General features: G+C 42.4%; 1 protein-coding gene across 1 annotated transcript in view; it reads left to right on the forward strand.

Moving 5' to 3' along the window:
* Positions 1-1,889: 1,889 nt before the first annotated feature.
* itgbl1 (integrin, beta-like 1) overlaps positions 1,890-13,089 on the forward strand; it is a gene marked incomplete at both ends in the record, with an annotated part of 83,741 nt that continues 72,541 nt past the window's right edge. Inside the window, 2 exons of the mRNA XM_084452010.1 lie at positions 1,890-1,981; positions 6,732-6,934. Coding sequence (XP_084308136.1) covers positions 1,890-1,981; positions 6,732-6,934 — 295 coding nt within the window. The remainder of the gene's footprint in view (positions 1,982-6,731; positions 6,935-13,089) is intronic.

A 13,089-nucleotide genomic window follows, 5' to 3' on the forward strand; every position in this document is an offset into this window, starting at 1 on the left:
GATGACATTGTTTATATCATTGACTTCAACTTACCAAGTTCTGAACACAGAGGACATTGTAAATCGTTGCAATAGCGTGAACTTGGGAATTTGAAGGCAACTATAATATATTTAGCCAATCCTGTAATGCTTTGGCACCCAAGGCTAATCCATAAAACCATTGCATCAGTGAAAGCATTAGACAATTAATGGTTGTGCCAATGCATAAAAACCAATCCAGAATATGTGAGGAGGTTTTTTTTGGCATAAAATAAATAAAGTAAGTTAACACTTGGTCGGGACTCACTTGAAAAAAAATATGGATCGCCTGATATACAGGGTTAGGGGAAAGTGGTGTGAGGCAGTTGTCTGGTGGCTGGTATAAAGGATCTGCCAATGCATAAAGGCTTTGGTTGGGTAACGTGCTGTTGTTTTGCTCCTATACTGTAATGTAACCCCGTGGGAGTACTTGGTCTGATGGATTACCTGAGTTCAGTAGTGGACCCTTGATTAGAATATTGAACAATGAGTGCTTAGAAACCATCACTAGGCTCCACTACCTACATCAATATATGGCAAAGAAATAGGCCAGGCTTTGACTAAGAGCAGTGTGAGATGCTACAGGCTAGTGCTAACCACATACTATATGTGTTAGCAAGATAGGCTACCTGTATGGCCACGTTTCCCGATAAAGAACCTTCTTAAGAAACCCTTTGTATAGGAGTTAAGAAATACTTTGGAGTTAAGTGCTTCTTAACTCGTTCCGGAAACCTGGCCAATAGTGCTACACGTTCCTCAGATTGTGTGGAAGGTTGTTGTTTTTTTCCATTCCCAATGCCTAGGCTATATAACTAAAGCTTTTGTTTAGGGTTGGTTAAAAGCCTTGTATCATCAAGTTCTTGCCATGGGCGAGTGAGGCTCAAGAGGGAGAGCAGGTCGTCTAATGATCGTAGGGTTGGCGGTTTGAATCCCGGCTCCTCCTGTCCTCATATCCTTGGGCAAGACACTGAACCCAAAATGTATCCCAATGAGCATGCTAAACACCTTGCATGGCAGCTGCCTCCATTGTTGTGTGGATGTGAGTGTGAATGGGTGAATGAGAGGCCATTGTTAAGCGCTTTGGATAAAAGCGCTATATACGTGCATTTACCATATGAAGCTTGTGTGTGTATGATGTTCACCAGGGGACCTAAGTCAAAGCTGAAGAAATTGTGTGCCCTTTCAGTCATCCAAACTCCACGCTGACTGCCAGTAAAAATACAAGTTATTGTTTAAAGAGAACACTGAAAGTGTATGCCAAGGTGTCTACGCCTTTGACCAAGACACTGCATCAAAGGAATTAAAATGTAAAAACACAGATATAATAATGACAAGTCATCTGGATGCAAAGCTGTTCCTAATTATGTGGTCTAAGGTAACTTAACCTTTCTTTTGGCATCAGGTTCATTTTCTCATACTTTCCTTCTCTCCAATTCTCCTGCCCAGCCAGCAACTCTCTCTCTCTCTCTCTCTCTCTCTCTCTCTCTCTCTCTCTCTCGCCCAGCCAGTTCACTCTCACCCTTTTCTCCTTTCTCTGTCTCTTGTCAGCCAGCAAGTTCCCTTTCTCATGTTATCCCTCTATGCTGGCCAGAGAGCGTGTTCCCTCTTTCCACTTCCCCCTTTCTGCTGTCAGCCTGGACCCTGCCTGCGTGAGAGTCAGTCCTAATCAAAGGCACTTGTATGAGAGAGAGGAGAGAACTATTGGCCTCTGAAGAGTTCCAGCTTGCTCTGACCAGCCTGCTGCTCCCTCTCTCTCTCTCTCTCTCTCTCTCTCTCTCCCTACCTCACTCCCTCTCTCCATCTGTTTGGGACGGAAAATATTGGGGAATTCCTGTGAGTTCCTTCACTTCAGGTTTCTTTGGGATTTAAAGATGCATGCGGACGCTGTGGTGCATTCCTTGTTAGTGTCACTGCTTGTGATCCTGCTCTCGGCGGTCCAGGACAGTTTGTTACAATCCCTGAGGTGAGTTTCCATACAAGTCGATTTGTTTTTTCCTATTCGTTTGAGGCTTGAAAAAAAGGGCACAATGAGACAGAGAGAGAGACAGAAATAATGTGTGTGAGATGAGGTGGAGGGGGAGTGGAGGAGTTGCCAGCGGAAACTTATAGCGAGTGAAAAAGTGTGGAGGAGTATCCTAGGTTTAGCCAGTGCTTTCTGTACAGTTTGTACTAGCAGCTGCCAGATATGTCATACCACACAGTCAGATGGTCTGTCACAGGACAAAGTTATACTTTCTTATTGGCACAATGAGAAACTTTCCTGGATGGCTGATGCTCTGCTGTTAGCATGGAGAGGCAGTGGATAGGCGCTGCAAGCTTTCACTATAAGCTGATCAGAATTGGCCATGACAACGTCCACTATACGTTTGTTGACCATCGCAGGCTGCCATATTTAACGTTTAGTAGAAAATGTTTTTTGGGGAGTGGTAATGTGTGAACTCAAAACCCCAGTGTGTCTGTAAAGGATTTTGTTTTTTCTTCCCTCCCTCTTTCGTCTCACTTGAAACTCCAAGCATAAATATGGTAGAATAGTTTTGTCTATGTGAATATGGAAACCCCATCTCTCTTCCCCTCTGTCTTCTCCAGTATCGCCCACAGGGAGGTAAGTGGAACCACATGACTCGGCCTGTAAACCTGACTCAGCTGGGGAAGGAGCTGTTTACCCAAAGCAGGTGCACCATGGGTAGGGGCTGAGATCTGCGGTAGCCTAGCAGTCTATATCCCAAGTGTTCATTGGTTAATATGGTGTCCAGGCACACGGAAACCATTAAACGTGACAGCCACTGTGAACTCTGGGTAATTACAGTGGTTTCCTTCTCGCAGTGCTGCTCGTTTGTGGACCCATTTCTCACCCAAAACATTCTCCGCCAGGCTAGGATGGAAAGAAACACCTCAGTGGGACACTGTAAAGTGTGCAGCTGAGCAAGCGGAGACGTTCCTCTACGGGGAGTGACAGGAACACTTGATCCTTGCCTGGAGTCTTTGAAATGGGTCCGTCGTCTCAGAACAGGAAGGGCCTCAGCCTCGCAGGCAACAGGGCAGGAATAGAAAGGAATTTCAGAAACAATGAAACAAGCCTGACTGGGAAAGGCATAGGTAAACAGATCAGGCAGGCGGCAGTGTGTGTCTGTGGTTGTGAGTGTGTGTGTGTGTGTGTGTGTCTGAGTGTGTGTGAGAGGGGGGTTGATCATGTGCTGTTTGATCATTTATCATCAATCCTTTTCACCCTATTTTAATGGATTGGACCAATGGACTACCACTGTCTTTCACACATCACATGCCTGATTCTTCCACTGGTTCATCATATACAGAATATATATCAGCCAGTTCCCATCTCTGTCTTCTCCAGAACATGGAACTCTAGTGCTCAATTTGGAAATGAAAGGAGGTTTGCCAGGCTCTGTGTGTGGTGTAATCGGAAGAAGAGTCGGCAATGCTTGTAATCTTCGGTGGCCAGGCTCAAAAAACATACAGTACAGTAGGGGAGAGCGGGGCGCGTCAGACCATTTTTTGCCTTAAGCTTATTTATTTAAAAATTATTTCGGTTTTATTATGAAGTTTGCTATACATGTATACCTATATCTGTTGGCTACAAAAGGACATCAAAACGAGGTTTCCAGCACTTACCAGTTTCTTGCAGTTTTGCCAAAAGTGGCGGATGTGAAAACGGTCCAACGCGCCTCATGGGTGAGGCGCGTTGGACCACGTAGTGGGACGCATTGGACCAATATAGTACATTGCCTTAAAAACCCATGCAAATAACATTATCTTCTGACAACTATATGTTATGTGCTACATACATGCTTTTTCACTACCTGCATGCATTATTTATACTGTTAGGTATTTATTATGTATAGGCCTAATAATGTCATGTTCTATACAATATTTGCTCCTATATTTAGTATTTTATCTTGTCTATTCAGAGTAATTCATTGGTTTCAGAATGATCTAATTCGAACTATTATTCTCATTGGTTGGTTTAGTCATGTGCCAGGTTAAAGGTGAGACATTCTGATCGCCATTGGTTACTCCGCACATGCAGCTCATGCTGCTACAAACACACGTGAACGCTACACACACATTGGGGACAGGATAAAAGAAGTTAAAGCATAAGTTAAATTATGAAGTTAAATCATAAAGCCCCAGACGAAGAAGAGTCTGACGCTAGCGTTTTGAAGTACACCAATTGTTTTAAGTGGCCGATCACGCACCAAAAGCTTCCAGTGCGTTTGCGGCTTAACCCGTTCTAGCCATAATGAACCTATTAAAATCGTGATAAATGCACATGAATAGCCTATCTCAATTGCAAGTGAATAAAATACAGTATCCCAGTACCTAAAAAATGCAAAAATAAAACAAGTGGGGGTGTCTCACAATGTCACTAACTTGACTAAAGTCCCACAAATGCATGATCATTGAATGTGAGGCGCGTTGGACCACAGTGGTCCAAAGCGCCCCATCTACCAGAGGCTAGCTATCTGGCTAGCTGTCACTCAGTGGTATGTAGCATGAAACACGAAAATTATTCTATCTTATAGCCACTTAAACAGTGATTAAAATGATATATGTTTGGATTCTGTGACATGTATACACAAGGTATAAATCAAAAAACACTAGCATAAAAAAAAATTACTTACATGGGGTAAAAATAGATGATCGCCAGGAAAATGTTTAAAGATTTTCAAATACTCCCGCCGACTTCAGGATAGGTTGACGTGACGTAGAGAGGTGTGTTCACCAAAATATGTCCTTGTAGCTACAACAGATCACCTTAAAAGCCCAGTGGTCCGACGCGCCTCATGCTCCAATGCGCCCCGCTCTCCCCTACATACAGGACCTGCACTCGACAATAGGTACCTTTCTCTATGTGTGAAATATTTCTGTAATCAGATTTTAAGATAATACATTTTTGATGTACCTTAAAATGCGTTTGTCCACAATAACCGACATTTCTCAAAATGGATACCGTTTATCTTGTTTTGCAACCAAACATCTCATTTCTCACATCACGTCCCTCTCACCATAGAACAATCCAGCTTATGGTTCTCTTTGGTTTCCTGCTGTTTCTGTGAAGTGTCAACACATGGGCCTATCCATAATACAGAAGGAGCTGAAATAGAAGCTCACATTGTGCTTAAAATAGGGATGAGAACAGTGAGAGAAATTACCTACAATGTGAGAGAAATCATTAATATCCAAGACAGAGAGGGGGGGGCTTTAGAGCCTGCAAAGGAACGACAGACAGTTCTAGAGTGGTGAGGATAATGAGAGAGATGGAGAGAGGAAATCTTTTCTTTCAAGTCACTCAGTTTTAGGTATACTTACCAATCTGGATTCAGAGCTAACCACAGCACCATTTCTGCTGTTACTCTTGTTACTAATGACAACATCTCGGCATTAGACATCAGGAAACATTGTGCTGCCCTCTTTGTAGATCTGTCAAAAGCATTTGATACATTCGACCACTACCTGCTTTTAAATAGACTATGTAGTATTGGTTTGGATAGAGGTGCTTGTGATTGGTTTCAGGACTATCTGTCATCAAGGTGTCAGTGTGTGAAATTGGGTAACATTCGATCCCCAAGGCTCAGTGTTGGGTCTTGTCCTTTTCAATATCTATATTAATTATATTGTCTCTGTACTAACTGGCTGTCATGCTCATCTATATGCTGATGATACCGTTGTCTACTGTATTGCAGATACTGTTCAGGAAGCCACTGAGAAGCTGCAGCTTTCTTTAAATATGCTGCAAGAAGCTCTCATCAATTTGAAACTAGTCCTTAATCCTAGCAAATCTAAATTGATGTTGTTTTCTAGAGCCAGGATTACAGATTATGATAGGCTTCATTTACTAATTGCTAAAGGCTCGCATATTGAGAGAGTCCCTGAGTACAAATATCTTGGTCTGTGGCTGGATGATAAACTCTCATTCAGGTTTCATGTACTGTCTAGCCTCTAAGCTGTGGCAGAAAATTGGCTTCCTGTACAGAAACCATTCAAGCTTTCCTATGTTCAGCAGGAAGAGAATTGTTCAAGCTGTCTTCTTATCAGTATTAGACTATGGTGACACAATCTATAGATATGCTTCTTTGACTACCCTGAAACCCCTAGACTGTCTACCACTCTGCCCTAAGATTTATTATGGGTGATAGTGATGACACCCACCACTGTGTTCTTTATGATAAGGTAGGCTAGTCTCCTCTCTCTGTAAGGCGCTACTATCACTGGTATTTGTTTATTTTAAAAGCCATTATTGGTAAACTTCCACCATACATCTTTTCCCTGTTGGACTGGAGCGTTGGTACCTACCAGTTTGTTTTCAGGGTTCCTTGTGTGCATTCTGAACTCTGTGCTCCTTAAACCTGGAATACTCTACAACGGACTCTAAAGCTTGAGATACTTCCTTCAGCCGTAGAGTTTAAATCCTTGGCTCTTGGCATTTGTACCTCGACCTGCAATTGTTTTTAATTATTATTTTTTATTGTATATTATATTTGTTCTGTTGATATTTGTGTATTTGCGTGAACTCGTCAACACTGTAAATGAGGGGGGGAACAGCGTGATCCCAGTGTCCAGGCTACATTTTCTGTTAACTGGGGAGTCTACAGGTGCGCTGCACTATTGGCTAAAGGAACCACAGGCATTTCGATACACATTCACTCATAGCCATTGTGATTCTGTGGTGGACCCAGTCTATCTCTCTTGTCTTCCAGCCAGGTGGAGGATGTGTGTAAGCTATCTGCGGAGTCGTCCCAGCGACGCTGTCGGACCCCCGATGGCCTGATCTGCAGTGGGCGGGGCGAGTGTGACTGCGGGGTGTGCATCTGCCCAATCACCGACCCGGGGAAGTTCTATGGACCCCGGTGCGAGTGCCGTGACTGGGTCTGCCCTACACACGATGGCGAGACCTGCGGGGGTGAGTCACATGATACACAACAAGAGTACGCCATGCACAGCGTTACACTAGAGGCCGCTAAGGTCAGGTCATCATGACAACATGTGTTGGATTCCTAGAGTGCTCAAAATGTGTGGAAATGGAAAGGAGCATGTAGACTTGAATAGCTGTGTTCTTTCTACAAGGTCTGTTCCTAATAGAGTAGTGATGCAGTAGACCCTCTTATACAGTAGTGATGTAATAAACCCTCTTATACAGTAGTGATGTAATAGACCCTCTTATACAGTAGTGATGTAATAGACCCTCTTATACAGTAGTGATGCAGTAGACCCTCTTATACAGTAGTGATGTAATAAACCCTCTTATACAGTAGTGATGTAATAGACCCTCTTATACAATAGTGATGTAGTAGACCCTCTTATACAGTAGTGATGTATTAGACCCTCTTATACAGTAGTGATGTAGAAGACCCTCTTATACAGTAGTGATGTAATAGACCCTCTTATACAGTAGTGATGTAGTAGACCCTCTTATACAGTAGTGATGTAATAGACCCTCTTATACAGTAGTGATGTAGTAGACCCTCTTATACAGTAGTGATGTAATAGACCCTCTTATACAGTAGTGATGTAATAGACCCTCTTATACAGTAGTGATGTAGTACACCTTCTTATACAGTAGTGATGTAGTAGACCCTCTTATACAGTGGTGATGTAATAGACCCTCTTATACAGTAGTGATGTAGTACACCTTCTTATACAGTAGTGATGTAGTAGACCCTCTTATACAGTAGTGATGTAATAGACCCTCTTATACAGTAGTGATGTAATAGACCCTCTTATACAGTAGTGATGTAGTACACCTTCTTATACAGTAGTGATGTAGTAGACCCTCATATACAATAGTGATGTAGTAGACCCTCTTATACAGTAGTGATGTATTAGACCCTCTTATACAGTAGTGATGTAGAAGACCCTCTTATACAGTAGTGATGTAGTAGACCCTCTTATACAGTAGTGATGTAATAGACCCTCTTATACAGTAGTGATTTAGTACACCTTCTTATACAGTAGTGATGTAGTAGACCCTCTTATACAGTGGTGATGTAATAGACCCTCTTATACAGTAGTGATGTAGTACACCTTCTTATACAGTAGTGATGTAATAGACCCTCTTATACAGTAGTGATGTAGCAGACCCTCTTATACAGTGGTGATGTAGTACACCTTCTTATACAGTAGTGATGTAATAGACCCTCTTATACAGTAGTGATGCAGTAGACCCTCTTATACAGTAGTGATGTAATAAACCCTCTTATACAGTAGTGATGTAATAGACCCTCTTATACAGTAGTGATGTATTAGACCCTCTTATACAGTGGTGATGCAGTAGACCCTCTTATACAGTAGTGATGTAATAAACCCTCTTATACAGTAGTGATGTATTAGACCCTCTTATACAATAGTGATGTAGTAGACCCTCTTATACAGTAGTGATGTAGAAGACCCTCTTATACAGTAGTGATGTAATAGACCCTCTTATACAGTAGTGATGTAGTAGACCCTCTTATACAGTAGTGATGTAATAGACCCTCTTATACAATAGTGATGTAGTAGACCCTCTTATACAGTAGTGATGTAGTAGACCCTCTTATACAGTAGTGATGTAGAAGACCCTCTTATACAGTAGTGATGTAATAGACCCTCTTATACAGTAGTGATGTAGTAGACCCTCTTATACAGTAGTGATGTAATAGACCCTCTTATACAGTAGTGATGTAATAGACCCTCTTATACAGTAGTGATTTAGTACACCTTCTTATACAGTAGTGATGTAGTAGACCCTCTTATACAGTGGTGATGTAATAGACCCTCTTATACAGTAGTGATGTAGTACACCTTCTTATACAGTAGTGATGTAATAGACCCTCTTATACAGTAGTGATGTAGCAGACCCTCTTATACAGTGGTGATGTAGTACACCTTCTTATACAGTAGTGATGTAATAGACCCTCTTATACAGTAGTGATGTAATAGACCCTCTTATACAGTAGTGATGTAATAGACCCTCTTATACCGTGGTGATGTACAGTAGTACACCTTCTTATACAGTAGTGATGTAATAGACCCTCTTATACAGTAGTGATGTAATAGACCCTCTTATACAGTAGTGATGTAATAGACCCTCTTATACAGTAGTGATGTAATAGACCCTCTTATACAGTAGTGATGTAATAGACCCTCTTATACAGTGGTGATGTAGTACACCTTCTTATACAGTAGTGATGTAATAGACCCTCTTATACAGTAGTGATGTAGCAGACCCTCTTATACAGTAGTGATGTAATAGACCCTCTTATACAGTAGTGATGTAGTAGACCCTCTTATACAGTAGTGATGTAATAGACCCTCTTATACAGTAGTGATGTAATAGACCCTCTTATACAGTAGTGATGTAATAGACCCTCTCATACAGTAGTGATGTAGTAGACCCTCTTATACAGTAGTGATGTAATAGACCCTCTTATACAGTAGTGATGTAATAGACCCTCTTATACAGTAGGGATGTAATAGACCCTCTTATACAGTAGTGATGTAGCAGTCCTTCAGTTTACAGGCCGGTTTTCTGTTTGAATCCCATCATGCCCAGGCTTGATGCTTCCACATACACAAACATACAGTACTACAAGGCTATGACAGACAGACAGACATGACATGACAGACAGACAGACATGACAGACAGACAGACACAGAGAGACAGACAGGTAGACAGACAGACAGACAGACATACAGACAGACAGACACAGAGAGACAGACAGGTAGACAGACAGACAGACAGACAGACAGACAGACAGACAGACAGACAGACAGACATGTAGGTAGACAGACAGACATGACCAAGGTTATTATAGTTAACGAAAACTAACTAAAAAGCGAAAACTAGGTGTGAAAAAAACATTTTAGTTAACTGAAATAAAAATAAAAACTAGACTTTACAAAAAAACGATAACTAACTAAAACTGTATTGTGTGTTTACAAAACTAACTAAAATAAACTAAAATTATAGAGAAAATGTCCTTAGTTTTAGTCTTTTTCATTTCATGTACAAGCCTAGTATTTTGGGTGGATATGAAATCTATCCTCCATGTTCTTTAGCTGTGCTCCTGCGCAGAAGTAACCTGACGTGCGCCAGATGGTTTGTTTCATACAGAGTGAAACAACATGAGCTCAGGAGATCAGGATGGTCTCACAAGGCTAGCACAGAAGAATAAAAAACTAAAACTAATACTGAAACTAATCAAAACTAAACTAAAACTAAGCATTTTCAAAAAATAAAAACTAAACTAAACTACCAAACCTGCTTTAAAACTAATCAGAACTAAACTGAAATTGATAACAAAAAGTTAAAACGATATAAAAATAAAAACTAATGAAAAAAGCAAAACTATTATAACCTTGGACATGACAGACAGACAGACAGACACAGACACAGACAGACAGACACAGACAGACAGACAGACAGACAGACAGACACAGAGAGACAGACAGACAGACAGACAGACAGACAGACAGACAGACAGATAGATAGACAGATAGACAGACAGACACAGAGAGACAGACAGGTAGACAGACAGACAGAGAGACAGACAGGTAGACAGACAGACAGACAGACAGACAGACAGACATGTAGGTAGACAGACAGACATGACAGACAGACAGACACAGAGAGACAGACAGGTAGACAGACAGGTAGACAGACAGACAGACAGACAGACAGACAGACAGACAGACAGACAGATAGATAGACAGACAGACAGACAGACAGACAGACAGACAGACAGACAGACAGACAGACAGACAGAGGGACAGGCAGACAGTGCTCTGCTTCAGAGGCTTCATTTGAAACAGACAGCTGTGTGTTCACTGACGTCACGCTGGCTCAGGGGACATTTCTCTGAGAGACGAGGGAACTCGTCCCTCTCACCAGTCCAGAGAGCTAGTGTGATCTCCAGTGCACACCTCTCTCAAAAGCTTGTTCACACACACACACACACACACATACACACACACACACACACACACACACACACACACACGCACACACACACACACACACACACACTCGTCTCCTTGGAGAGCAGATTGGCCGGTGCAGCACTGACTGTTATTGATGGAGCGGAGGAGCCATGACCAGCAGTTTAATGACATTAACATGTCTCATAAAATAACAACTTGACTCTGTCGCACTGACTCACGCTTAGACCAAAATATAGTGGGTGGTTTTACTTTGATCCTTCTGGCTCTCATCTAGAGAGGAACATTTACTAAATCACATTGTTCTTATTCTGCTCTACCACGGCTTGCAACCTTGAAACAGAAAGATATCCAGGCAGAAGGATAGGGTTGCTAGATGAAAGAAAAAGTAAATCATCCTTTTTTTGGGTTCAATTTACTCTATTGTCAGTTTGGTGTGCGTGCTGAACAAGGCTATGGGTGTGAGTGTGTGTGTGTGTGTGTGTGTGTGTGTGTGTGTGTGTGTGTGTGTGTGTGTGTGTGTGTGTGTGTGTGTGTGTATGTGAGGGGCGGGGGGGAGTGATTTATTTGGGCAGACAGCTTGGGTGCTGTTGAGGAGCTCATTATGGTTCCTGGTTCGGGAGAGAGAAGGCCCCGCCTCCTCCATCTGATAATGACGTTTCACTCACTAACACACACACACACACACACACACACACACACACACAATGACACGCACGCACACACACACACACACACACACACACATTGTATGCTCATCCATTATGTTCATAAACGCACATACGCACATGCTAACGTGATTATTCTCAGGAATTCTCTTATATTACAGTACATATTGAGGTGCTGTGTGTAAAACCCTGTAGTCTGCTATCCTTCCTGCTCAGTGATCCATGCATGCATCGTTGCTGGCCTGTCTGAGTAGCGGAGATCACCTGCAGGTTTCTCTCTGCCTGTGGCTGCCTTATCTCCAGCTCTCTCTCTCTCACTGCTCAACACTGATAACGTCCTATGGATTTTCCTCCCTTGGGCAAAACAATGCGTAATTTCACCTCCACACAAATGAGCCTGTCTGGCATTAACCCACAGACTGGACACAGAGGACAAGTCGGCTTTGATGCGCTCATAGTGCTCACTCGTCAGTTATGGAGAATGTTTCCCCTTTTTCGCTATTCAGTGTCAGGTCGTGATTTGCGCCACTACAGTAGATGCTTAAAGGTATTTGATATTAAGAAGCGATATTAGTCACTGACTTCTGTATCTCCAATGCATGCTTGGTGACTTGTGTCTTATCACTGCAACTCCATGGAAATGGCTGACTGGTAGTATTAGTATATGGGGAAAGAGAGAGAGAGAGAGAGAGAGAGAGAGAGAGAGAGAGAGAGTGTGTGTGTGTGTGTGTGTGTGTGTGTGTGTGTGTGTGTGTGTGTGTGTGTGTGTGTGTGTGTGTGTGTGTGTGTGTGTAAAGGTAACAGAGTTCATCTTCTGGTCAGAGATGTTTCAGTGCCACAGCAGCTTTTGTCTTGCTTTCCCTCAAATCAGGGATATCCTCATTTTCCCATAATGCCGTGGGCGAGACAATTATTGTTTGACTTCCTGTGAAACTAGATCTGTTGCTGGCTCTGCCAGGCTCTCTGACAATCACTTCAGCCTGTCAGCTGGCCTCAGTTGTATTATCCAGTATCTGTTGGATGGTTGTGGTCCAGTATCTGTTGGTCAGTCTGTTGTATGGTCCAGTGTCTGTTGGCTGGTTGTATGGTCTAATGTCTGTTGGTCGATCTGTTGTATGGTCCAGTGTCTGTTGATTGGTGGTGTGGCCCAGTGTCTGTTGACTGGCTGTATGGTCTAGCCTAGTGTCTGTTGGTCAGTCTGTATTATAAATAAGTTAGTGATCAAGACATTGTCATACATGTAGGAAATATTGATCTTGTGTCTATTGGTTGGTTGTAAGGTCTAGTGACTATTGGTCAGTTTATTTCATGGTCCAGTGTCTGTTGGTCAGTATGTTTCATGGTCCAGTGTCCTTTGGTTGGTTGTATGGCCCAGTCTCTGTTGGTCAGTTGGTTGTATGGCCCAGTGTCTGTTGGTCAGTTTGTTTTATGGCCCAGTGTCTGTTGGATGGTTGTATGGTCCAGTGTATATTTG

This window comes from Borostomias antarcticus, assembly GCF_949987555.1.
Source record: "Borostomias antarcticus genome assembly, chromosome: 17".
Taxonomy (NCBI): Eukaryota; Metazoa; Chordata; class Actinopteri; order Stomiiformes; family Stomiidae; genus Borostomias; species Borostomias antarcticus.